General features: G+C 41.1%; 2 protein-coding genes across 7 annotated transcripts; one reads left to right on the top strand and one right to left on the bottom strand.

The window, feature by feature from the left end:
* Window positions 1-281: 281 nt before the first annotated feature.
* On the bottom strand, window positions 282-6,336 carry eif3m (eukaryotic translation initiation factor 3, subunit M). The gene is made up of 11 exons (XM_056413590.1): window positions 6,233-6,336; window positions 5,452-5,584; window positions 5,077-5,215; window positions 4,673-4,796; window positions 4,380-4,474; window positions 4,074-4,157; window positions 3,887-3,986; window positions 2,635-2,716; window positions 1,686-1,829; window positions 1,259-1,319; window positions 282-525 (listed from the first exon to the last, which is right to left on the bottom strand). The coding sequence occupies exons 1-11, from the start codon at window positions 6,272-6,274 to the stop codon at window positions 402-404; spliced, it is 1,128 nt and encodes a 375-aa protein (XP_056269565.1). The 5' UTR covers window positions 6,275-6,336; the 3' UTR covers window positions 282-401.
* Window positions 6,337-15,249: 8,913 nt separating this feature from the next.
* Window positions 15,250-23,724, top strand: wt1b (WT1 transcription factor b). Of its 6 annotated transcripts, none has more exons than XM_056412622.1 (9): window positions 15,250-15,903; window positions 18,108-18,230; window positions 19,586-19,685; window positions 21,075-21,155; window positions 21,594-21,699; window positions 21,793-21,943; window positions 22,139-22,228; window positions 22,774-22,857; window positions 23,000-23,724. In XM_056412622.1, exons 1-9 carry the CDS (start codon window positions 15,510-15,512, stop codon window positions 23,119-23,121), a joined length of 1,251 nt encoding a protein of 416 aa, XP_056268597.1. In that variant the 5' UTR covers window positions 15,250-15,509; the 3' UTR covers window positions 23,122-23,724. The 6 variants fall into 6 exon arrangements, with proteins under 6 accessions (XP_056268597.1, XP_056268595.1, XP_056268596.1 ...); XM_056412620.1 differs by having other exon boundaries at window positions 22,774-22,866; XM_056412621.1 differs by having other exon boundaries at window positions 21,591-21,699.
* Window positions 23,725-27,942: the final 4,218 nt, after the last annotated feature.

Genomic DNA, 27,942 nt, shown 5'->3' with positions numbered 1-27,942 from the left:
TTACAGCTCATCTAAGACTGACATGGCGTCCTTTAACTACAACCAGATGTTGAGAACCGCTAGAGGACAAGCCCCCATTAAAGTCACTGTATGGCTTTCTGAAAAGATCATAAGGCAGCTAGTGGGGTCGTTGTCTGAATAGATGTATTATCCATTTACTGCACAGTAAAGCTTTTGGCTGTTTCACAACACTTTTAAAATCGTCTATCAATTTCCAGTTCCTTGTGCGTTTATGGCATTATTTAGCAATCATTTAATATTTAACAAGAAAGGAGCACAGATGATCTCCACTGTTTTTTTATTGGATTAATATAAAAACTGATCAATTCAGTCTGGGGATTTTGGAAAACAGAAAAGAATAGGGGGGCCGAGGCAGTCTAGACAGTTGGGTTATGGTGGAATCAAGCGGAAGGTGACAGGGCTTGCAGACTGGTCTTGACGGCTGCTAGGCTGGCCTTCCAGGAGCTGAGGCTGTCGTGCAGCTGCTGCCACTGCTGCTTGCCAAAGGTGCGGTGTGTGCTGTGGCTGATTGAGTGGAAAACAGAAAAGCAAGAATGTTACAAAGTGACCAAGAAAGAACTAAAAATACAGGCCAAGGTCACGACTCACGACCACGAGGAAATGAAATACAGAGCTATAATAAATGTAACTACGACAGAAGACATGGCTTGTGTCAAGACGTCGAATCAAAGCCATACGGAGCTAAACAAATTATTTACATTTCTGTTTTTACAGATTACACATTTCTCTGTACAAAACCAAGTAGCATCCTTGAACTTGACCAGAGAGATCAGGAATACAAACTAATCAACACGCAAGTTAATTAGTGAATCCTTGCAGCATAGTACTGGCCTGTCATAAACAATAATAAAGCTAAAAAGATCAAACATATAGCTCTACAGAAGACAGAAAACAAGGCCTCCTAAATGTGCACATAAAACATTTTCACATCAACAGAATTTCAGATGTCCTGCAAATTACTATAAAATGTAGTAAGATGTGAAGTATAAGGATATGTGTATGCTTAAGTACATAATGTATGAACGATGAACAACAGTAGTGGCCTCTCACCAACACCATCAGTTTAGGACTGCTTTGGGGACCAAGAACCAGATTTTCGGATAATCCAGGTAAAGTACATCAGGTCTAGTTTCGTACCAAGCCAACATCGGCTATAACAGCCGCTCTAAAACATATATGTTTAGTCAAATTGTTTCCAGTTAAGCCATGTTTGGTGCCGTTGGATTAAAGTACTTACCTCACAACAACCTTTCGCTGTGTCTGGTCAATTTTGCAGAACACCATCTTGGTCCGTACAGCTAGAAAGAAGAAGCAGACAGGAAGGGAGTAAATAGCTATGACAGAAAGCAATAAACAAATAAATAAAAAAAGCTTTAAAAGTAAAGCACTTGGAAAAGGAAATTGGAGAGGACGCCAACGTCACAGAACACTCAACGTGCTTTTCCTGGTTCTATGCCACGGGTCCGTTGTAAAACCTGATGCATGTGCCATGATCCCTTCTGCATTCCTTCTTTCCGGAGGGAGACATCATTTTTTGGTCCACGAGCGTGTCCGTTTGTAACCACGGTTTAATCTCGACCCCCCCATTAGTCGGCCGAGAGAAACCAACGGCACGCTTTCCGAGTGGAGACGGCAAAGATTCATTCGAGGCGACGTGCCCGTACCGTCGATGACGAAAGCCTCGACGTCATCGGCTCCGATCTGCAGCTCCTGTTCCATGGTGTCGAAGGAGAGCTCCTTGAATTCCACAGCCATGCCCATGAATGTCAGCAGACGCATCTTGGACATGTTTTGCTCGTGAGACAGGCCTGGAGAGCAACACGCAGGGATCATTAAGCACAGGACGGTCACAGTCGACTGCTCCCGACTCGGGGAGTTTCCCTGTGATAATTGTTTCTACATTCAGGAGCATGCATTCGGTGAATCTACTCATTAACACAAACACCGCTCCACGGTGTCTGTTTGGAGAGTCCATCCTACACATGCTTGTAATTACCCTGAAGCCTTTAGTAGTGAGAAAGAGACGCTGCTGATACACACACATTCCTGTGTCAACAGAGCGCCGTACATCGGCTCAATATCTAGAAGGCTTTATTATGGGAAACGCAGGTTCAGATGGTCTTTAAATGCACTTTTGTACGGGACAAAGCTCATTTATAAGGAGGATACTGATGTACTGAAGCATAGAATTTAACTTTGTCATATTTAAATCCCAAGAGAATTTTTATACATATGGATTTTGTTATTTTGAAATCATAGCAACGACACTACTTATAATAATACGGCTGTCCTTACATTGGGAAATGTTTGAAACACGACTTCCGGAAGACAGAAATTCTCAAAACTATTCCAAAGACGGCAACGTCGTGACACACATAAGAGTGGCAGCATTCGACAACAAAACCGGTTTCTTTAATTATAATACGCTTACGGTTAAATATGTCAACACTGCTGAAGTGATTGATGAATAAATATATCATTTTAGTACTGAGGTGTTAGAGTAGTCTCAACAGTTTTTTTTAAATAAACCTTTTTATGTATTTCTAAACATCAGTCAGTGTGTGTACTTGTATAGAATTTATGTAACTAATATATTAATGTATGGCTACTTACCAATAGAGTCAATGAATTCTTTGTTACTCTGATAAAACTTTACGTATGCTGCTAGTTTGGCGCTCACAAAGATGGTTAATAGCTGAAAAATTCAGAAGGAGGAGAAATGCCATTAGAAGAATCTGGAAACAGTCATATATCATCTTTGTATTCCTCCAGATTAATCACCGGCTCCAGTGGAGAACATTGGATTAAACTTTTTATCCACTTAGAAGTCTGTTTACCGATGACTGAGAATCGGTGCCCACGCCCTGCTTATAAAGTTTTCATTGTCTCAACCTGATAAGCTGGTAATGTACCAACATTCCTGCTGCTCACCGGTCCACTTTTATATAACGGGTCAGCATTTAAATATTGGGTTGTGGTGCCTTATGTCACTGAGATGGCAGAACAAATGCACCCAATAACAAGTCACGGGGCTTTCATATTGTGCGTTTACACGGAAACGAGTATCCTGTTTGTGTTCAGGGTTTTGAAGCGTGGCGTTTATGTGTTTGCGCATAAAACACCATCTCCCGTTTTCAGAAACTTGGATAACGTAGTTATTATCCTTTTTGGAAAATGTGTATTTATTATTGAATAACAGGGTTGAACAACACAATTCTGATTGCAGTCCCATTTTGCTACATAAAAAAAAAAAAACATGTGATATTTGGAGGGTGGGGGATGAGTTAAGAGGTTTCATAGCCAGAGGAAAGAAACCGCGTTGAAGTCTGACGGTACGACAGCCGATACTTCTGTATCTCTCCCCAGACGGCAGCAGGGTGAGAAGCCTGTGGTGGGTTTGTATTTTAATATTAATGTAGCTCTTTATCAATTATGCCATTTACAAATTGACAAGAACATGGCACGAGAATTCGAGAATTGATTGGAGAGCATTGGAAACGGCATCATCTGTGGATCTGTATGCAAACTGATGAGGTTGGCTGGGATGTTAAGCATCATAGTATGTACAATTTAAACCAGGATACGCCTCAAACAGAGATATGCATGTCTATGTACACAAACCAGTTTGTATTACAATTCTAATCACATGACCTAAATGGTCATTCGACACATACAAGATGGACATGGTTCTCACAATGAGGGAACTTCTTATTTTTGAGAAAAAAAACTTGTTTTTAATGTGCTTTGTGGGCTACGGAAGGCACTTCCATTAGTTATAAACGGTAGATTTAAGAAAATCGGACAATGTCAGGAGCCTTTTACATATTTAATACTAAAAGAACGTGGCCGATCCTTCTGTACTCACGTCATGGATGAGTTCTCCCTCCAGGAAGCGAACAGGTTTCAGTGTGAGCAGGTGGTCAATCAGGAAGGTGTTGGGGTCTTTGAGAGCACGGACGATACATCTAAAGATAAGAGACCCCGATAGATGTATGCATGAGATGTACATTATATGAAGGGTGACAAACGTTAGACACGGGCTTCAAGTTTACCTGTGGGCATCGAGGCGCGCCTGTGAAGCATTGTCTTCTGTATAACTTCCCAGCAGCTCAACCATCACTTTTGCTGCAGCATCGCTGTGACATGAGTAGATAAGAACATTGTTGAAGTGACTCTCTTGTATAAGATCATTTACTCAGAAGGAGAGCACACCATCTCACTCAGTTTTAGGCCTTGATGTAGGTACATGCATTAAACTACTTTTTCCATGCAGGAGTTCATAAATCTTAAATTCTGGGAGTTCATATTCTTACGTCTCTGCATGAATTTACCCATCTGACCCTATATGTAATAATTACCATTTTTTGCAGTCAACCAATGCTTCATACACCAGCCTCAAGAGTGTGTGCTTCTTCTCTGTGGTCAGGTTCCAGTCGATAATCCACTTGCGCACCTGATGAACAGCACAAACGGGTTTCATAAATCAAATGCAGAGGAAAAAATGCAGCCTGTGCAGATTTAAAAAATGCGAGTGACACGGTTTTTTTTGGTCATCTTTGCAGCTCAATGCAGGAAATACACAAATGAAGCAGTGCTGTGGCAATGTTTATGTTCTGTTATCCAAGTTGATCATAATGAAATATATATATACCTGATCAAGGTCAGTGGGGATAAAGGCAATGGCATTACAAGCTGCAGCCACCTTGATGAGGCTACAGAAAACAGTGTACCTCACTGTAGTGTTCTCATCCATACCATGGAAGAGGTTACTCAGTCTGTAACATCAACATGAGAAAGAGATAGTCAAGTGTTTGCACAGATGTTTTCACTGTTCTAGGTTCTCAACACATGTTTTCATTGCTTTAAAAATAATGAAAAGAAGATAGACGCTTTCCTGCCTAATGGTGTTGTCAATAGCATCCACATGTCAAGACCAGCGGTTTCGTATTACCCAACATCAAAACAATGCCCTACTTAGTCTCCATACATATGGAATGTTTACTTGGTCAGAGCTTCAGAAACAACAATCATAAGAAAAGAAAAAAAAAGACCCACAGCTGCATCCTGAGGGAGGGTCTCTCTCCTTCGCGGGACTTCACAAGTTTCTCACACAGACTTTCAATGAGAGCCTCCTGCTTCTCCGTCTCCAGGATCAACAGCAGAGATACGATGCTGTTCATCACACTCTCTATTTCTGCAGAAAGAGATACAGAGAGAGGGACACAAGTAATAGGATATTGTCATGAATGTTCAGAGTCAGTTAAATCAAACATAAATAGATATATTAAAAATAGATAGATTAAAACGGCGCTTTTCCTGTTAATGCAAGTAAAAATATCTACTTGTGAAAATTGTATAATGCTTGTTATTGTCCAATCTATCAGGAGCTGAAAATGTGTGAGAAGCAGGGCGTTCTTCATCACAACCTACCTTTATCATCGTCCTTGAGGCATACATCACAAGCCTCAATGATCTGAGCCAGATCTTCATGGAGTCCACCTTCAGAGTTCTCCTCTGATATTTCAGCTCCTTTGCCCTTCATATAGGCTCTCAGCTCTGAAGCCTGTAACATTGTAAAATAAGTGGTATTAGAGTTTACAGTAAACCTAAAAACACAGGAAGTACCACACCGTGTGTCGATAATGTACTAATGTAGATATAATCATTTAGTATTAAGTGTTTTGCGAGAGTTAGCGTTACATATACTCATGTTTTCGATTTGAGTCACAAGAACATTTACTGCAGTTAACTAGAAAGGAAAGTCAAAACATTGTCTTCATAAATGCTCAATGTTAAGTCATCAGCTATGGTCGTCTTACAGGAAGGATGCTTCGAGTGGTTATTTAATACGTGTTTGTTGACTTCTATGTACCATTGTGGCTAAGCTGCTAGCAGCCCAAGCTACCTTGACGGAACAACATTAGTTAGCTTTAAGGACAGAGGGAGCCGAAAACACATTGAACTGAAAAGGAAACATCAATATTTCCACAACATTTTCAAACATACCATCTAAACGGCACGTTTCGGTGATATAATCACCATAACGTGCTTCCACATGTCACATCCTCAGCATGTATCGTCGGCTAGCTCAACATCAGCACGTAGCTTTCGCGGTGTAGCGTGATAAACTATCGGGTTGGATAGCTCTAATGTATCGACTCATCCGGAAGCGGGACGCTGTAATGTGAGTTCTTAAAGACATGGGTCGTACCTGGTCTTCCTCCGTAATATCGATAAATGCTGGGACGCTCATTTTTGGTGATTTTGTGAGCCTTGATGATGAAATCCACGCTCCCACCACTGATGAGACCTGAGCGGAAAAGAAAAGGCGACAGCGCCGGTGAAACTCTTCCGCTTCCGGTTCATGCCGTTAAAGGGACAGTAACCTAAAACAAATGCCACTGAGGGTTATGGTGGATCCCATGGATCATTGTGGGAGCATGCATCCCTCTCTCTCAACTTCTAATTCTTAAAATATGTAGGCTTCCATTTTGCACACAAATTATCTGACTTTAATGAGTATCTTTCCAGACGGGTCAAAGATCCCTTTCAGTGCTCCACAACTTCTTTCAGATAACCGTCTACATTTTCAGCGATACCGACCCAGACTTCCACCATCATATCCTAATATTTAATTCTTTCTCATCCAGATATACATCTTCACTCTGAGAGATTTACCCTGGATGCCTTGGATGAAACTTACAGAGGTTGAACCCAGCCACGGTTATCTGATCGAGCTGCTGTCCATCTGTGCAGACCACCATGGCGGGCCTGGACCAGAGCTTTTCAACCCGGAAACAGTCAGTGTCAAAGGGCAACACTCTTCCACCATACACCCACTGACCTATGGGTGCACTTTATGGGCCTCTGTGCCAAGTGGGATCCTGCATACTGCTACAATGGCAGGCCACTTGGTGATTGAGGTGAGGGAGGTGAAAAGGGTAAGTGGAGCAGGAGTTCACCCGAAAACTATGTAGTCAGGTTACTAACATCTTAGGTGTTGAGCAGTCTGTGCCCCAATGTGAAGACACTGTGGAGTGTTTTCCATTTGGAGAGCGCACTGTAGCTCACACTTCATCAGTCACACAAATATGTGTACCCTATTTTAGGGGATGCATCGGCTTCATCATACCATGTCATATTTCCATGAAAGTCTGCCTGTCACATGTTTCAGTTTGTGGTTAAAGTAAGAGGTCTGAACTATTACATTCTGCAGGACAAATACCTTAAAATAGTGTGCTGAAGGGAAACCGTTGATGCGTGTTTCACCATAGTGCTGGGTTGATGCGTCATTGTGTTGGGAAGTGCCTGGTACCAAATCCCACCCTAACTCTCTCCCTGCCCTTGTATGCTGTCATGGCAAAGAATTTATTGCCGCTTCTCCTCAAGTGTGCTTGTGTAACTGTGAGGCTTTCATTATCTGATTAACAGCTGTTGTCAAGTGCCTGGTGTATTTCAAGTCCAGAATAAGAGTTCTGGAAGCTTTGAAGCCCCCAGGTGCATATGAGACATTGTTTTTGTCTTCCTTAAAAGGTATTTAAAATGCCAAAGTGTGTAATGAAGCTTGATATCCTTCATAATATACATTGCAGATTGTCATGAAAATTGTATAGATACTGGAGTTCAGTGAACCTTTTAACTCCAAAGACACTGTACCTGGCACTTGTATCAAACTATTATTCAATCTGTTTTTTATAATTCTCAATCCAACCTGGCAATGAAGTCTTCAAAAGAAGTTAGGGTAATCTAGCAGCAGAATATGATTATGTTTTCCGCGATGTCTGCTCTGGGTTTTTATGTTGGTGTATGTGTCCAGAATTCAGTGGAAGACTGTTGCTCACTCTGCTATTGCCAGGCAGTGTGTTCCCTTGAGGTTGTGAAATCATCACATTAATTGCGAAAGATAATTCATTTCATATTACACTTTGCAAGTAAACTTAATGTTCTATGTTAAATCTAATTTGTCTTAGAAGTCTCTTCTTTTCTTAGCCTTGTTGTGACAGAATCGTATCCGACTCCGCAGATTAATGAACATTGGTTTTAATGCGTCAATGCTGTCACTCAAAACTGAGGAAGGGTCAAGCTAAAAAAGTGAAATGTTGACGCACTGGGTTTCTCTGTTACATAATTACACTTCATAGATATTTCCTAGAACACATAATCAAATCTAGGAAATATATACGTATTATAAAACAAAAGAGTACTTTGGGTAATCCAAAATGAACATTTATTTATGTTGATGTGTAGGTCTGAAATATTTATGTGGACAATATGTCGATGTTAACCTCATCCATGTCTGTTCGATTGGAAATAGCACATGCTCTTCCTAAACTGTTGGCAGATTGCCTGCTCAGCCTGCTCAAAGATAAATGACTGTGTGTTAAGAGTTAGTTGAGCCCAGGTGTCTGCTTTCTCCCTGTCAGCCAGCCAAGTGGTGAGTATCCATGTCCGCCCGTCTCATGGTCATCATCCAACATGGCGGCTTACCTTCCACTAATTGTCTGGTTCCCACAGTTCTGCCTGCCCTCACAATCTCTGAAAAATCCCCTTGCTCAGGCTCATCTATCAGCCAGTGACCTTGTCAGGGTGCATCGCATGAGTAACTTCCCTGCTTCCCTAGGTGGAGCCAATTGCTTGTTAATTACTTATAAGCTGACCAGCCCTCCCCACACAAGTACACACAAATACCAAAAACAAATAAACAAACAAAGGCAAGGTATTAAATGGAGCTCCAGATTCCACAATGGTCCAAATACATGCAAAACCCCTCAGGGCACTCTGATGGACTTTTATGTCTGCAGCGAATTAAAACGAACAACATACTCCTTGTTTTTTAATTCAGCTTAGATATTTGAATATGCATGGCAATCGTCCAATAGTTGAAATAGTTAAAGATGGCACGGGGCAGTTAACTTCTGGACATTACTTTATGTATATTTAAATTTAAACCAGTAAGACAATAAACACATATTATTACTTCATATGCGATGTCATGCTAAGAACTGAGCTGAATTAAAAGGTTAAAAAGGTGCAGATGATGTCATCGGCCTTATTATCCACTCTATGTTGTACACTTATCATAGCCCCTATGTCCATTTGTCACTATTTTTCCTCTTTATTTTTTTTAAATTAACTGTTAAGTCGAGCAACTTCATTATTTTTGGTAATAATAATAATAATGAATTAATCGTTGAGAAAATGTGTAAAATCATGCTCAATGTATTCAAATTGAAAAGAAAATCCTCAAAGATTTGCTGCTCTTCCTTGTAATATGTGATAATGACTTGAATAATGTGCATTTTCTGACATCATATAAACCAAATGATTAATTAATGAATGAATAAAGAACATATTAACCTATTAATCCATTAGGAAAACGTGTCCTTTCTTTTAAACATGTTGAATGTTAGATTCAGGCTGCATACTTTAAAACAAACTTCCTCCAATAAGCTTTTCTCCATTCAACTATAATTGTATTATAATTTATTTGCCTGCTTGATGTTACCGACTTTGTAGAAACGCATCACCAGAAGAAGAAGGTTTAGGTTCGTGAACTGCCCACTGTTATCCTGCCACTTAATGACCAGCTTCATATCACACCAAAGGCCGCAGCAATCAATCAAAGTGCGTTTGCATTTGTGGTGTTGAGCTATCTGAGGTCGTTAATCCCCTCTGTGAGGAATGTGTGCGCTCCGCTTCAACCTAATGGTAGCAGCGAAAAAAGAAGCTACAATCTTCCAGGAATTCCGAGTTTGTCTGGAGAGATCGAGTCACTGCGTTGGAACTGGGTCTCTGTTCATGATGGAGTGGTCTCTTGTCATCCGAGTGTGTTTATACTACGCACACTCACCGGCCTGGAGGAGCAATGGGACTTTAAAAAGTACAGTCAAACAAATTGGGGATATACGTTGCACAATGTTTGGCTTGAAGCCAGATCTCAAATCCTAATTAGAGTCATGTAAAACGGTGGGGCCCATTGCTTTTGAGATACTATTTATTTTCTCTGGTGCTGATACATACAATGCTGACAGGCAACCATAAAACATATCTCAGGAAAATAGCTGAGACACAAAAGGTGGATGTCATTTTTTTTGTCTCACAAAAGATGTTGGGAAAAAAAAGAAAGGATTTATTGTATAATTTTAATTTTAATATTTAAAGGTAACTAGCCTTTACAAAGAAAGCAGATTATTAGCAGACTATTTTAATACAAAAGCTGAACACAGTGTCTTGAGAAAGTTGCAGTGAAGTGTCATTTCCATGAAGTCACATTCTCTGCTGACTGTGGTAAATTTTTATATTTTCCCATCATTATGAACATACCTCAGAGTCATCCCGTTAACTTTTGCTCGTTGACTCTCAGTATGAGGCTCAAGGGTAGGACAACAGACAGTAACCGCCAGAGATATGTGAGATGTTTTGTGATGATGCTTAGGCCCCGACCACAGCTGTTAGGGTGTGACCACAAGGAAGAGGCTGTGGTTACTGTAAAGAACTGATAACGGTTGGCCTTGATCCCGACACACAGGCACCTGCTACCATGACACATACGTTGGTTTGAGAATTAAGCAAGACTTTTAACATCACTGACATGTGTAATGTGTTTCATGAATACATTGTTTAGAATGACATTGATTTGTAAACTTGTAACATATATCATTTCTTAATTAATGAATAAAGAATATAATTAACCTATTAATCCATTATGAACACGTGTCCTTTCTTTTAAACATGTTGAATATTAGATTCAGGCTGCATTTTTTTAAACAACCTTCCTCCAGCTTTATGTTCATCTCCGATTTGGTCAACATCACCTTTATTTAAAAATAAATAGACAATTGTCTTTAGTTTAAATGATTAAACACTTCATATTTTTTATTGATTCTTATGGTCAATAAACCCTATTAAAAAGATTCTGGCATTGAATTAATCATACCACGATGTATCATCTGTGTCGCCGAAGCCGAATATATTTAAATTCTCTGTGCCACTGAGCTCCATTGTAGAAACTAATCAACACACCAATGAGCCACATCTTCATTAGATTGGACATGGACACTTTATTTTGAGTCAATACACACACACACACACACACACACACACACAAACACTGTCCCGCCGCCGTAAATGCTCACTAATGAAGTAAAGTGTGTCTGACTCCGTAGCATAAAAACACCGTTTAGGTTCATTTGAGTAACATGTGCTGAGAGCTACAGATCTCAGTTGTTTTAGAAAATGACTGAAAATAGATTTTTTTTTTAATAGGCTAGAATTTGTTGCCTATAAAGTATATTACAAAAACGGATTATTGCCACTCTTTTCCTTTAATGTCAGTCAGTATGCATTATTTATATAGTTTAATCCGCGTGTTTACATTCTTTGTTTTTCTCCCATTGCATTGAATCCAGGAGCCTCCAGCTTTGAACGTATGTGCATCCAGGAAAGGGGAAATCATCAACAACAGAAAGGAGAGCCAGTGTGTGAAAGATCAGTGGACCAGTGTTGTGTCTGACACATGAACCGTGGAAATGCCCGCTCTCCCACAGATCTTTCTTCTCTGCTTCTTATCTCCTGTCTGATATGCAACACTTTGAAGAGACGCTTGGAGAAAGATACGAGAGAGAATTAAAAACTGAAGATTGTTGTTTTTTTCATGTGGGTCATGGGGAAGAGGAACAATGTCCATGCTGTTTAAAGCTGAGAAATTCACTGTCGGTATAATATGATAGTTTTCAAAAGTGTCCTTAAATGTGTAAAGCAATGAGTGATGATGGCCACGGCGTTCAGATTGAGTTATCTTAAAGACTGTCACACATGTCCAAATAGTGCCCTGAGAAAGTAGTGAAGCAACACAGAGAAATACTTGTTCTGCCTGACTTCTTTGAAACAGTAACCATTTCCTAGATATCACAGGCAGATAGGAGGCAACCGATGAAACATTACAACACATTGCTGTGTGGTTTTTGTATCAGTGTGTGTCCATGCCCACTCATCCAAGGACTGGGCCTTTCTTTTATGCTCCTATCACATCAAAATAACACCTGTTGCTCTCCGGCAGTCCTCTCCTGCATCATGTCACATACATTTTTATACATACATAAGTAGTATTTAATAATATATATATATTTTTACTAAATCATGTCATTTTAAATAAATAGTGCTCCTGATTTTCTTTCAAAGAAGCAGCTCCGTGAACTGCCTTTCCCCGGATGCAGTAGCAGGAATACCAATGTTTATTAAAATGGAGAAAAAAACAGTTTATTTTTCACGTCCTGTTGCCAGGTCACATATCTGCATAGTTTATCATATGTCTTTTTGGCTGAAAGAAATCCTTCTCGGATTCTCCCTCTTACTCATCACGGTGTAGAGAGTTTTACTTCTTGTTAAGGGTCAGAGGCAGTATTGACCATTTCGCTTTCTGTGCACAGTGCTGTTGTTTTAAACCCTGAGTAAACCAGAGATTGATCTCAAGAATGGCTGTATTTGGGGACTGCCATCCGTCATAGGAGCTGAAAGGGTTGTTTTCTCCTGGCCCCGTCACCTTTGATGAATCCCTGCAAAAGACTCCGCTGGGGAAGGCACGGCCAGCGTTTGCCTTGGCTCAGAGGCACTGCGTTTCTCTCTCTTTCTAAAGATACTTTTAGTTGTGCCACAACCTTTTGTACATGTAGCACATTACTTTCATTTGTGTCTGTTTGTCGTGGGTGGGACACAGACATTTTTTGGGAGAAATTAATTTTCTGTGCATGCGTGGACATCCTCTGGATGACTGGGTGTTCCTCAGGGGTATGGCTCTGCTTTTACACTCGTTTATTTCCCAGAATTGGGTAAGTCACGGAGCAATTTATCTTCTCCACGACCACGAACCACCCAGATGAATCTTTGTTTAGCTTGTAGGAGCATGTGTAAGGTCGTGACCTGTTGTAATCAGATATACGCTCGGACCGTATGATTGTCATATTCTCTTGTTTTGCAAAAACTGGGGGAAATGAGACTGCGTTTTATTGTCGTCTTAGAAGCTTTGAGTTGCCAGTAGGCCTCTTCCTTCAGGCCCACGTGCCCCGTGGGGGTTTCATCAGACCTGTTATCAAGCTGAAGACCATTGGGTTTGCACAAACATGAATGTTCAATATCCAATAATAAATACACTTAACACTGCAGTTTCTTTATGGCTGCAGCAAGAACTTCATCGACAAAAGGACTGTAACCATCACTTTCATTAGAAGTGACATTGTGTAATAATTAATGGCACCTCAGCAGTTTGTCTTTTGATTTCATCATTCTGACACTGAGTTCAGACTTCTCTTTCTCCTTTTGTGCCCTTTTCTCCTTTTCTTTGCCTATTTATAATCCCCCCCCCCCCCTCTCTCCCGCCCACCACTTCTTTTTAAGTTGAATTAGGGGTCACTGACTTTCACTGGAATCCTAGATTAATATTCCAGATGGCGATGACAGGAACTGGCTAACGCAATTCACCTCACAGCGTCGTCCCTGGTCTCCTATCTCAAATCAACAGTGTATCTTTTTAATGCCATCTCAAAACTCAGTGCACGCTATTGAATGAAATCACTTTGTGAAACTAATTCTCTAGTGGCTAATTCATCATTATCCATCATGTTGTGGTCTGAATGGAAAAGGTGTCCACGGGTCATTAGTTCAGAGGTAGAGAAAGTCATTTTAATTGACAGACAGCTTCAGGCTTACTTTTGCTTTTGCAGTTTTTCTGCTGGTTTTCCTGCATATTTCCATTCAGTAATGTCCAGCAATTACAGATTGATTATAATGACTTGATAAACATGAACACGGCCAAATGTTCAGTAATTCAAGTACTTCAATAAGATTTTTGTTGTCATTTCATAATATATAGTAATCCATTTTGTAATCACTTTTAAAAATCTTATTTTATTGACTTTTACAGTTGTATAAACAGTGAAATGAGTTTCAAGAGGGCAGTTGTCTCATCACAGGTCAACTATATGTGACTTTTATGTTACACTGAATGTATAGCACAGGATATTTTTAAAGAGCAACTTTGTCAGGAACTGCTGATCTGACAAATATTATATTGTTAAAAGATCCACAGCAGCTGTCTTGAATTTATCGTCATATTCTAACTTACTGCCTTCCTGTGTAGTTCCACTTCGAGTTTAGCTTGAGTTAAGGTCAAAACCTCTCTCTCTCTCTCTCTCTCTCACACACACACACACTCCCCCTCTCCTCGACTAATAAATAAGTATTCTTTTGTGTGATGTGGCTTTGCTCCAAGGCCATGCAGTGTGTGCATGTTGCTTTTAGAAAAAACAGTACTATTCCCAAAATATGGAAATTCAGAGCACATTTTCTGCATGTTTTACCAATTTTACATTTTGAGTAGGCTAATAATTAATACATATTTATATTCATTCATTAATTGTGACTCAATCCAGTTGTTTTTTAAAATATGTCATTGCATTCAATATATTGAATAAAAAACCTGAGAGATATAAAAAATACATCAGAAATAACAGATCAGTAAAACAAGATGTCCCGTCTCTTTAGTTCACAAGGTTGCTTAATCCATTTGGATATTTTTAATATTTTTATGAAAAACAGATGAGTCAGAGGAATCACAAATGATGATACATTTGAAGAATGGCTCGGGTCAACAGTATACAGATAAAACCCCTTTTTTTATTTTTGCCGCTTTTATAAAAAATATTTTTTAAATTAGTTTTGAATATCTGGAATTTTACAGAAATGCAGAATGTGTTGACTCACAAATTCAAAATGAAATATTAAATGTTTGCAAATCTCTGAATTACAATTAGAATATGCACTTGCATTGACTTTAACAAACTACTCTTTTGCTCATACTCGTGTGGTTATTTACTGCTTTTACTCCGTCAGCACAGGCCTTCAGAGAAATTAAATAAAAGCACCGCTCACCGTCTCACACACTTATTCACACACACTACCGTAAACATTCGACATCAGCAACGTTTAAACTTGACCAAAGAATGAAGAGCAAAACACGGCAAATGCAAATGTGACATTAGTCAGAATCTCCTCCGAAGTGCAGACTGTGCTGACCGGGGCAAGGCAAGGGAGTCATCTTCTCCTCAGCCTCCCTCGCTCCTCCCCCTGTCCAATGAGTTATGCACTATTTCAGCCTTCAGGAGCGTAAGGAAAGTCAGACATTATAGAGACAGAGGGACAAGGCACTGTTACCCTCACAGACTCCCACTCCAAACCCACTGCCGATACCCCGGGAGCTTGAGATTTGGCGTGCACATTTTGGTTATCTTCAGTTCCTGACTTGTGGCGGGGAAAGATGGCTCTTGTTTTTGCTGAAGAGTTTGCTCATTGCTTCTTCCGTTAATTGTTTTTAGTTTTTTCGTTCAACTTTCAGGAGACTTTGCAGTTCGTGAACTGAGTGACTTTTTAAAGCCGTCGTCTTCCACCGGACTAACGTCGCTCCTTCTTCGGACTGTCCCGATCTACCTCCACCAATGCTGACCGAGCCGTGTGGAGCCATGTCGATGGGGTCAGATGTTCGAGATCCAGTGCCCCCTGTGTCGTCCTTACCGGGCGCTGGGGGTAGCTGTGGGATGTCCGTCGGTGGGGGCCAGTGGACCCAGCTGCTGGACCTCCACCCTGGCTCTCCCTACAGCTCCCACCACACCCTCATTAAGCAGGAACCCGGTTGGGGGACCACAGATCCAATAGAGGAGCCTCACTGTGGACTTGGGGCCTTCACGGTGCACTTCTCGGGCCAGTTTACAGGCTCGGGCCCCTGTCGAGTCGGGGCCTTCGGAGAGCCAACCGCCGGTCAACCGCTGATGTTTCCCAACGGAACCTACCTGCCTGGCTGTATGGACAGTCCTCCTGCACCCAGGAACCAGGGTAAGCCCGCCCATCACCATCTGACCTCTGTCTTCTTCTCATCAGCGTGACGTTATGTCAAACATGGCGAGCAAATGTTTTCACGCACACATCAATCAAATCCAAGTGTGTTGTGTTGTGTCCTGCTGCATGTGATCATGATGTCACTTCATGTGTAGGGGTTGTCAACAGTGTTGTGTCTCAGCAGGATGTTGTGTGCTGAGCCGGGTCATTCTGTCCCATGTCAGGAACAAGCCTGACAGCTTTGTGCTGATGCTCTGGCAGACGTCTACGACAGTTCCTTTGCACCGGGAGGAAAGAATGCTTTTAATCACTAGCAGAGTCACAACGACCTTTAAGACACCAGTATAAATATATATGCAGGTAGATTTCCTCCTTCATCAGCTCGTATTACTGCATTACTTCTTTGTCCATTTGTCAAATGCGATGCCAGTAAGTGATCCCTTTTTGAATGGAATCTCTAATGCATCCATATAAAGTTCAAGAAGATTGTAATTTTAAGTATTTTATGATGCTGACTGCACACACACTCCTTTGCAGTTTTGAATGTCATGCACATTGTTTTCTACGACTGACAGTTTTAAAATACATGAGCGTGTCTAACGGCAGCAGAGATATAGAAATATTATTCGCACTGGTTTATTACCTTGGTAATGGTAATCCAGTATTTCGTACATACCAACCAAGTTAATAGGAAATACACATATATGAATAATACCGGTTGAGCTTCCACGGTGAGCTTTCCGGTAGTCTTACAAGCGATAAGAGGGAAGAGACTTAATTCATCCAGTGAAGTGACATTAGACACGGACAGGAGGCAAAGATGATTAATGCGCGCATCATCTGATTGTAAATAAACGTTTTGCATTTAAAAGTTTCGATTTTATTGGCCTGGACAACATGGCTGTGTTTTCCTTTTAGTTCTTCAAATAACATTTGAAAAAAACATGTGACCACGAGTTCTGTGTGGAGCAAAACAAATGTCCTCTGCTATGAAAGAGAAAGTTATTGTGTTATTGAGATCTTTATTCAGAAGTATTACTCCAGGAGAATTTCCAAAACAAAAACTAAGAATTAAGTGGAACATTTTTAAAGTGAAGTTAATCTTAAACTTGATTTTTGTTTCTCCAAACAATACCTCTGGGATCTTTTAATCCCAATAGAGCAGCTAAAATAAAATATACATATACATATATATATATATATGTTATTTATATATATATATATCTGTATATATATACAGATATATATATGTATATATGTATATATATACATATATATACATATATATATATTTATATTTTATTTTAGCCGCTCTATTGAGATTAAAAGAACCCAGATATATTAAGATTCCATATGGAATCTTGATTTGGAATCAACCTATGAGAACTCAAATGTCTGTTTCCTGGATAAGGCATGATTGTTGTCTATTGGGGCTCACTTCTCACACGTCAGGTTCAAGGTCTATATGTCTGATGATGTGAAGTTCATAATCAGTTTGCAGTGAGTCTTTTGTTGTTTCCTCACTGGAATGTATTTTGATGAAGCGGTAGACTACTCAGCGTCGTGCACTGCAGGCTGACGGGATTTCAGTAAGAATTTGTGAGTCATTTTTCTCGAACATTTCAACAGGCCTGACTCGGGATAAAGCGACCTGTCTATGCTGTGTATGTAAAATAAACATGCACACATGTTGCATATGCCTGAATCATCATATTCACATAACTTTCTGAAATGTAACACTCTTATTTAACTTTTCATCTACCCCCCCCCCCCTCAAAAAGAGACGTAACTATTTAATGCTGACTTATAAATGTTAATGAATGAATGAATTAAGCATACATTCAGTTCATTACTTCTCAACCTTGTTATTATTCTACTCAGCATATTCTCCAGCGCTCATCTCAGTCTGCCTGTGATTTGTTTGCCAAATTTATTTTTCCACCTGCCATAAATTTTGGAACCACAAGGCCAAAGATAGATGGTGGGGATATGTTTCAAGGAAATAGGATTTACTAGTTTGATGAATGTCTCTCTGTGGTAACCCTGCCTGAGTCTAAGAGCTATCCTACCAGGGGGGATTCAGATATCTGACCAGATACTGCAAGCTTTGTTTGCGAGATGGTCATCTAATGACTCAACCAGGCAAATAAGATCATTTCAATTGACCATTGCTTCTCTTTTTTTGTGTTTTCTCCTGTTAGGCTACGGAGCGGTGGGTTTAGAGAGCAACCCCAGCTATGGTCACACTCCGTCTCACCACACCCCTCAGCACTCCAGCCTGTCCTTCAAACACGAGGACACTCTGTCACCGCCAAATAACATAGGTAACTGTCTCCGCCTTTGACGTCTTTTCACTAAATTGACTCGCAGACTGGAAGACGGTCGTGTCACAGCAAGGTTATATAAGTAACCCATCATTTTTCATATCACAACAGAGTCACTGTTCTCAATTTTTCCTTCATCTCTCTCCGTCTCTGTTCATAAACGCAGGGATACATAAACACAGCTTGCCTCTCGCTTCCTATAAGCATACGTATGGTTAATGACTCTGGAAATGATAACTTGAGGAAACAGCTTTATGGGACTGCTGGAATGTCAAAAACTGTCTGGGGAACAATATACTAAATGAACCTGAAAGGCACCGCTGTTTCGGATTGACCCGCTCTCTCTTTGAAGTGTTTGTGCATGCATGTCTTAATACTCATTTACAAATATATATGTTTGTGTGTGTTGTGCGTCTGCTTTGATGAAAGGAACTTGAAATGTCCATCAAATACAAACATGTTTCCTCAGGAAGAATTTTTGGGAGAGTTTTCATCTTAATACTGGATAGTCAGATGAACTTTGAAAACATTATCAAAAGCGAAGCTTTAACAATCCGTCAATTGCCAACATAATAAAAATGATCAATGCCAACATCATAATAATGATAAACTATTTCAATAATTGATTAATCATTGAAGTAATTCTTTTTCAACTAAAGGTGTGAATATTTGGCCATTTTCTTTTTCTTCTGTGATGATTAAATATATACACTACCGTTCAAAAGTTTGGGGTCATCCAGACAATTTTGTGTCTTCCATGAAAACTCACTTTTATTTATCAAATGAATTGAAAATTGAATAGAAAATATAGTCAAGACATTGACAAGGTTAGAAATAATGATTAATATTTGAAGTATTAATTTTGTTCTTCAAACTTCAAGCTCAAAGGAAGGCCAGTTGTATAGCTTATATCACCAGCATAACTGTTTTCAGCTGTGCTAACATAATTGCACAAGGGTTTTCTAATCAGATATTAGTCTTCTAAGGCGATTAGCAAACACAATGTACCATTAGAACACTGGAGTGATAGTTGATGGAAATGGGCCTCTATACACCTCTGGAGATATTTCATTAGAAACCAGACGTTTCCACCTAGAATAGTCATTTACCACATTAACAATGTACAGTGTGTATTTTTGATTAATGTTATCTTTATTGAAAAAACAGTGCTTTTCTTTGAAAAATAAAGACATTTCTAAGTGACAGCAAACTTTTGAACGGTAGTGTATCCTTAAGACTTTTAGGACAAAAAAAGCCATTTAAATATGTCAGCTCCTGGGAAAAATACATTGTATACACCAAAAGATTGTATCTAATATCGATAAAATAAACAACTTTTGTGTTTGCATTTTCAGTTGACCAGCAGTACCCTGCTCCTCCTCCCATGTTCGGTTGCCACAATCCATCTGAATCGTGTCAAAGCAGCCAAGCTCTGCTGCTGAGAAACTACAACAGGTACCATGACTCGATCCTACACGCCGCTCCATTCCCGTCCTGCTATGTTGAATCTGCTCTTGTTTCATTCCCACTCTTCCCAAACGTTTTCAGACTCCTCACTCATCAATTAATGTCAGATTCTTTCCACCGACACCAAAAGCAGCTCCCTCGCTCGCTGGTAATTCGTAGGAGTGTGAACTCTCTCTGATCCGACGCTAAGTCCCTGCGTCTGCCTCTGCACTCTCTGGATCCTGAATTGTAATTTGTTCTGAGGTTAAGTGCTGCCCACTGGTGCTCAGCAGGCCAAAACAAACACTGAGCGATCTACTGCTGATGTGTCTGAGTCTACCCTGAGGCGGAAAACGAGGGGGGAAAGTAAAAGAGACAAGTTCAGTGAAAGTGAAAGTGAAGTGGGGGGTGTGGGGGGTAGTTAAGGCTGGGAATCTTCTCATTGTAACCTCTGTATGTGCATCCATCTTGTATTCATTTTGATGCAAAACATCTCAAAAGGGCAAATTAGGATGACATTCTTTGAATGCCGCCCGGCGATGTTGTTGGTGAAAAGGAACATGTGCAACCCAAATACTGGAGCAGGAGGTGATAAGAAGAAGGAAGACTTTGCGGTTGTTAGAGCTTCATGGCATGAACTGGAAACCCTCAAACAAACACAGAGACACGCACACGCACACGCTCTCACGTACACAGCCAGAATATATGTCAGATATCAGTGAGTCTTTCCACAGTTTAACATAGCTCAGAGCTGATTAGCGAGCCATCGCGAGCCTTCCTTCAAGGACTTCTCAAGGAATGCCGTCCAGAATTCCCCCGAAACTGGTTCCCGCCTTTAATGATACTGAGGACAGAGTGATGTCATGCACTGGTCCATGGTGTACTAGGCACGGAGGCACTCACCCCCGCAGAGTGCACAACTGCATCTTAAAGTGTGTGTATTTCTGTCAAGAGTGTGTGTGTGTGTGTGTGTGTGTGTGTGTGTGTGTTCAGTGTGATCTGCCAAGGTAAAGAATGGCTCTGAGCCCATGTTTTTTAATGAAGCCAGTGAGGAGTGTGGTGGGTCGGTGGGTGGACAGGATGTGTTAATAAGCGAGTAATTTGGAGTTTCCCCTGAATGGAACGCCTTCATTATCCTTACAAGGGAAAATAAATGACGGGAACATAAATATTGTAAGTGTCTGGCCGTTCTGATTTCAGGATTTCCTAGAAAACAAACAAACAAAACAAGTATTTTCCTTTTCGTTGTTCATAACCTCAGAGCTGATATTGTTCTATGACCCTTTGACTTGTATAACATTTTTTGCTGTCTAAATTTCACAAACCCCAAAAAATAGAAAAAATATAGTTTTTTAACAAAAGTAAAATGCTAATGCCCGCGCTACATGTTTCGCTCAGTGATAACCTGTACCAGATGGCATCGCAGCTCGATTGTGTAACATGGAATCAAATGAACAACCTGGCATCTTCCATGAAAAGGTGAGCATTTTTATTTATATTTATAAAAAAAACATGCTTTATTCTTCAGTAATGACCAATGTGTGTGGTGGTGCAGAGGAGGAGGAAGAGGAGGATTTGACCAGATGGCTGTTGGCCTGCTGCCAAGGGAAATCAGTAGAGTGGAGAAGACCCTATTCATGTTTGTGTATATTGAGTTTTTTTGTCTTCTTTTATATGTTTTAAAGATTTTTTTTGTGCAAAGTAAGGACACTTAAGTGAAGTTGTGATGAAGATAGCTATGTAATTGTGATTATAAAGTGTGTGTGCCATGTAGGAGAGGAATACCTTTCTCATGTAGATTTAACTGTGACTTCTAACTCTAACTGACTATATTCATTTGGACTGATAAACACAATTTAGTATGTATCTGTTAATCTAACTTCCTGCACTCAAACTCATGTCCCTCCTGCCCAGCAGTGGCCATCCACCCAGCTATGACAGTGATCCCACAGCCCCTCCTCCAGCCATGCTCGTCAGTGCTCAGTACCACATACACACACACGGTGTCTTCAGAGGACTTCAGGTCAGTCAAAGCGAATGCACGTGTGACACATATATATATATACGACAAGCAAACTTCCCCACTGAAAAGTCCTCTGACTTCTCTTTCCTAAAGGATGTTCGACGCGTAGCTGGTATCGGTCCTCCGGTTGTGAAGTCGTCATCAGAGGCCAACGAAAAGCGTCCGTTTGTATGTGTTTATCCTGGTTGCAGCAAGAGGTACTTCAAACTGTCACATCTGCAGATGCACGGCCGCAAACACACAGGTGAGAGGATTTCTATATCTAAGATTACACCGAGAAAATACACACAGGCTGTTAAAGTTTTACAATGTAATTAAATACTCCATATGTATGCCATGTTCTGTTGGTGACACACGTTTCTCTGCTCAGGTTTGAATGTGTGGAGCTGTGTTAAAGGAAGATTGAGAAAGCTGTTGATGCGGGTGGTTTGTTTTGCAGGAGAGAAGCCGTACCAGTGTGATTTCACGGACTGCGGACGCAGATTCTCTCGCTCGGACCAGTTGAAGAGGCACCAGCGCAGACACACAGGTACACCGGGGTCAAGAGACGTATGGGTTCCCTCCAGGGACCTATAGCTACCACTGAGGTCACGACCTCAATTTTGTTTTCTTGGGATTAACGTGGGAGATCAACATTTCACATTATTAAGAACAAATTGAAATACCAGGTGTTTCTTTATAGGCAGATTAAAGGGTTTTTAGATTCAGTAGATTTACTTTGACGACTTAAATTGTAGGCCAATAAATAAACAAATACTTCTAGGATTTAGTATATTCCCATCATGGTTGTACCCCTAAATTAATAAAATTAGGTCTGCCAGAAATAGCAAACTAAAATAATAAAATATGACACTCCAGATGTACCAAAGGTTAAATATATTTTGTGTGAATTTTAAAAGATTTGAATTTAAAAAGTAAAACTTTTTTTGTAACTATATGTTCTCCCTGGACAATATTTATTTGTAATGATTTGAACCTCCACAATGATCGCTCATGTCATTGTGTATTTAAACTGTTGACCCTCACCTCACCCTCTTCTCATGTCTGTCTCAACAAACAAACACCTCTGTGTAGGAGTGAAGCCCTTTCAGTGCGAGACCTGTCAGAGAAAGTTCTCACGGTCAGATCATCTTAAGACACACACTCGGACTCATACAGGTAAAACAAGTGCGTATACCTTTATTTTCTACCTTTCCATGCTCACCTGACTTAAAATCAGACAACAAAACATAAGTTTGCGGTGTTCACTCTAAAGCAGTCGTTTATCTCGTTTTCTCCTTGTCTGTCCCCTCCTTGTCAGGCGAGAAGCCTTTTACCTGCCGCTGGTCCAACTGTCAGAAGAAGTTTGCCCGCTCTGACGAGCTGGTGCGCCACCACAGCATGCACCAGAGGAACCTGACCAAGCTGCAGCCTGCCATCTGAGGAGGAGGAGGACGAAGAGGAAGAGGACATGATGTCGTGCCAGCGAGTGGAGGAGGACGCTGGAGCCTGGTCAGCGGTTATGGGGCCTTGCCAGACTCGCTGAAGTGGGGAGCCCAGCTGACGCCTCCCTCTGCCAGCCAACGTCCAGAGACTCTGATGGACCCTCGATCTTCATGATGCACCTCAACTAGAACTAGTTCTGGTGATTAGACATAAAAACTCAGACAGAGAGGGTACAATACCACAGTCATCCTGAGCCAAGAAGAAAATTGTTTGTATGTGAGATGAGGAAAATATTGATACACTCTTTTGGATATGTTAGTACACTTGCACTGGCTTCTTTTTTTTCTTGATAAAATGGTGTCACCTTGAAAATGTGCTGGACAATTTAAACTGGATTTAGTAAAGAGACAATGTGTCTCTTTTTGTCTTTTAAGTTGAGATTTGTTTTGCTTTGTGGAATGTGAACATCCTTATATTCTGACAGTATATATACTCTCTAAATTGCTTTGTATATATGTGGTGTATTTGCTTACCTTTATTATGATGTTCCATTTTTTATATTTGTTATGTTTTTTCTAAGTTTATAAAATGTGGATTCACGTTGATGTCCTGTGTGTGTGTGTGTGTTAGAAAGAGAAGAGGTGTTGGTGTTGTCAGGTTAAGAGGCTACCTATGAGTGGTAGTGGGGGGGGGGGGGGAGTGGTGACAGACAGTAAAACAGCACCCAGCTGCGGCTCTGACAGGGTGCAGGTCTCACCCTAAATCTCTGACACACATTTTCATAACTAGGAACATCTGGAGCCCAGTAAATCTCATTAGAAAAGACACATACCCCAGTGTCAGCTGGCTGGACTTCACGTAGGCTGGGCCCCTACACACACACAAAAGCACACACATTAAAGTCCCTATTGTAAATAATATCCTTCATTTTGGAATGGCATTTTACATCATGGAGCCACATGATGGCAGTATCAGCCTTTTCAGCCCAGCTGACTCACTGTGAGTGCTGAGGCGCTTTCACTTTTTACATCCAACACATGCCCACTCCAGTCTTTCTCTGAGAAGGCCACAATAAATATGTTAAAATCAACGAAAGTGAGAAACAGGAAGGCCCGTTCCGAGCATGCCCTGCCCCATCAAATATACATGATGTGGCTGGAGTTGTGTGTCAAGTCCATCGGCGATGAGCTGATTCAGCTACAGCAGGGAGGTGAATAAAATATGACTCGGTGTGGGAAGAATAGAGCAGCTGTATGGCTCTGTGGGTTAATGATGTCACGTACCTGGAAAAGCAATGTAAACACGCACATGGTATATTTAGCTGTTGGCTACATGTTCACACAGAAACCACAACACACATTCACCGAAGGCCTTCTCTCACACACATAAACACACACACAGTACACACTCACACACCTGCTTCTGCATTGCTGCTTTTATTCCATAACAGATCTGGACACTTTTCAAACAAATAGAAAGATTAAAATGCCATTCTGCTATTTCAGGGTCACAGACTCATATGAAGTGGTGATTCAGGTTGTTTTCTAATCCACTAAATGGCTACAGAGTAGTATCTCTGTGATCTGGTTTTTCCCCCCAGCTTCTTAATCCAATGCACTTTGATTAAGAACGGCTTCTCTTTGTTCTCTCTCTGCGGGGCCCCGGGAGGAAGAGGAAGATCAGAGGGACAGCGTAGGTGAACATTTGACTCACTCCAGTTCACTCTTAACTGGAGAGTGCCCAGGCTGTGTGGTGCATGAGGAACCCATGCTTCAAACCTCCTCAAATATTACTACCATCAGTATTGCACATATAAAGAAACCCTCCATGGATCTCCACTCCTTCCACAGATTGTTTCTGCTCGGAGATAATGACGGGACAAAGTATCTCATACCATCGGAAATGTCTGCATTACTCCCTTTCTGACAAACGTTACCACCAATCTGAATGCATGAACACACACACACACACACACATATACACGCGTACACATGCGTATGCACACCCGCCACCAGATGCCCCCTCAGCTGTACTGCTGGCTGTTTGCCTTTAAGGGGTATCAGCGTGGGTAATCTCAGGTGACGTACACCTGGTAACGCACAGCCCAAGACATCTGTAGGACAGCAGGCCTGCTAGCTTCACAGCCTCCATAATCCACGAGCAACCCCCCCAAAAAGCCTTCTTTTTGAACGCTAGTGTGATTTAACCTCACTGTCACAATGAAAGCCAAGAAACAAGCAGTTCATTCCATATATGCAAGATCAAACATGAACTTTCTCCGTAGTATTAAGTCTATATTTGGTCTGATACAGGGATATTATTTGTCAATAAGTCATCCAGTGCATGCTCCAGGTGCATCCAACGTTTTTTATAAAGCTCCGACTGCATTTCTTTAGGCCAAAAAGACATTACTTAACCTCCGGGAGCAGGAAAGGTCAATGCACATGCGGCACACGGAGGCCTCTATGAGCCCCGAGGGATTGTTAACAAGGTCAAGGCCCCGGAGAGGAAACTAAACTGGGCTACAAGAAGGCCTGCATGCAAAAACAGTGCCACGCCAACAGGAGGCGCTGTCAGGAACAGTTCAAATGTTCACTGAAGCATGTTCTTAGTTGTATTCCCAGACAGCATCCCCCTCGGCTATAGCTCTCTTGTGCAGAGCTGCTGCTCCACACAGTCTGAGGGGCCTCGGGGTTCTTGGGGGGGGGATATTCCCTGTGGTAAAGCAGGGAGCCTGAGGGGCTCCGGTGTGTCGGAGCTTTGGGAATGCAGAAGCCTTGGGGGGCCTAGAGCTCAGATGGGGCCTAGAGGGTAAACTTTCTCACACAGGGAGCAGAGATGGAGCAGATAGATAAAGACAGCGAGGGGAAAACACCTTGAGAAGAGTCTGTCAGATATGCAGGCAACAGCCGGGGAGATCCCACAAGGGTACACAGGCACAGAAACACACACACTCACATACACACACACACACACACACACACACACACACACACACACACACACACACACATACATGTATGCACTAACTATAGTCTCTAACCCAAGACCAATATGAGGGCCAGCAAATAGAGTTTTTTCAAATATTCCCCTCTCTCCTCAACCATCCCATCTTTCATCTTGTCCTCTTTTCTCCCCCCCTGCTGTCTCCTCTATTCCACTGGAAGATATTAACGACTAACAGGATTAGATGTGTGTCTATCATGTGAGACACAAGATCACAAACCAACCCAAGACCCCCTGGGGAACAGCGGCACAGGAGGGATGAAACAAGGCCACGTCTCCCCTCTCCTCCCCTTCGTCCCAGAGGTATCCAGATGCTGGGACACGGGGAAAAACGACTATAGAGAAAATAAAGAGGCAAATGTTGACAAATGAAGCGCGGGAGGCGTTTTGTCCAAAGACATCAGCCTCACTTGGATAACATTGTCTTCACACTCACTGCGATATGAACTCCAAAACTACGACACTGTGGGCCACTTTTGTCTTTTAATTAAAACTTGAAAAGTTTCTCTCTGCACATATCATCATAAGATAAGCAGCGGCTTGTCAGAATGAGTGAACTAAAGCACAAAAGTAGCGGCGAACAAGCAGTTTGAAACTGATTCTGAGTCATCCTGACCTCAGTCCAGAAGGCTCCCATTACTCCAGAAGCAGTTACAATTAGTTACCAACTCACTAGGTTTATGGTTCCTAAATTGAAATGTATCGCTCTTTAAAGCCTTCTCTCTAATTGTGTAGTCATTATTGGCCGATTCCATACTTTACGTTGATGGGCACATAAAAACTCATGATGATAGATGAGCACAAGTGCAGTTGTTAAAATAAGACTAAGTCGCCTCTTGTTCTGTCTCGTCACCACTAGGGGGAGTAGAGTCCCGCGGTGGGCGAGAGGAGGGAGAAGCACTTTCTCCAAGACGTCATTAAAGATTGATTGATTCCTTCAAGCTTCATTGTCCGGAAGTAGAATCATGTGAGGCCCCGAATTAGCCTACATTCACATGACACGCACATACAATCACACAACTTGCACAAACACAGAAGGAACGGTCCGCGTAGCATCGCCAGCATAAGAGAAAAGCTGAGGTCAAAGGTCCAAGGTCACAACATGCAGCCCCTCCACCACACACCAGACAGAGGATACATGTGTTCTCATCATTTGGATTTCACATAACCGTTCAATTATATTTTTCATAAATTTGAATTTCCTATGACGTTCTAAATGTGTATTCCACAAGACTGCCTATTCCACATCTGAACAACAACCAGAATATGTATTGCAAGTATTCACATTTAATCATATCAAACAACTTTGTTCTGTCATCTAAGTTAGATTGATTCCATTTAATGTGTTCTTGATCATCATATGATTATTTAAGAGCTGCACCTTTTCTTTTCTGGAAGAATGATTATGCATAAAAATGGAGGTGTTTTTTTTGCGGAGGAAACTTTATTGTGGCAGGTTTGACTTTAAGAGCTTGGGATAAGAGACACAGTTCATTGATTGCAATGTGATGTAAAAGCGTTATGCTCCCGTCTGACACAATTTGACCATTGAAATCACTTTTATTGTCGTCTTTGAGGAACATGAGGAACTGGGTCAGCCTTTAAGATACCCTCCATGGAAAGGTTTTTGGCTGAAAAAAGAAAAGTCCTCCCTTTAGATTGCTAAAACCGCCTCATTCACAGAGAAATGACGGGGACCTCATTAAACTACATATTAGCAAATAGTAACTCGTTATGATAGCAAAACCAATTATTTTATTTTAAATGTTATATATCACATATAAGTTCTTCTGTCTGCGATCACAGCATTCA

This window comes from Pseudoliparis swirei, chromosome 4 (assembly GCF_029220125.1).
Source record: "Pseudoliparis swirei isolate HS2019 ecotype Mariana Trench chromosome 4, NWPU_hadal_v1, whole genome shotgun sequence".
Lineage (NCBI taxonomy): Eukaryota > Metazoa > Chordata > Actinopteri > Perciformes > Liparidae > Pseudoliparis > Pseudoliparis swirei.
Note: the sequence above shows the minus strand (reverse complement) of the source record. Positions and strands in the feature narration are given on the sequence as shown.

Coding starts and splice junctions, on each gene's coding strand:
- eif3m (XM_056413590.1), bottom strand. CDS start 6,274: ATGAGCGTCCCAGCATTTATCGATATTACGGAGGAAGACCAG. Junction 4,158..4,379: donor TTGGTTGACTGCAAAAAATG/GTAATTATTACA, acceptor CTCATGTCACAG/CGATGCTGCAGCAAAAGTGA. Junction 1,830..2,634: donor AGAATTCATTGACTCTATTG/GTAAGTAGCCAT, acceptor GTTGCTCTCCAG/GCCTGTCTCACGAGCAAAAC.
- wt1b (XM_056412619.1), top strand. CDS start 15,510: ATGCTGACCGAGCCGTGTGGAGCCATGTCGATGGGGTCAGATGTTCGA. Junction 18,231..19,585: donor GTCACCGCCAAATAACATAG/GTAACTGTCTCC, acceptor TTGCATTTTCAG/TTGACCAGCAGTACCCTGCT. Junction 21,944..22,138: donor GCACGGCCGCAAACACACAG/GTGAGAGGATTT, acceptor TTTGTTTTGCAG/GAGAGAAGCCGTACCAGTGT.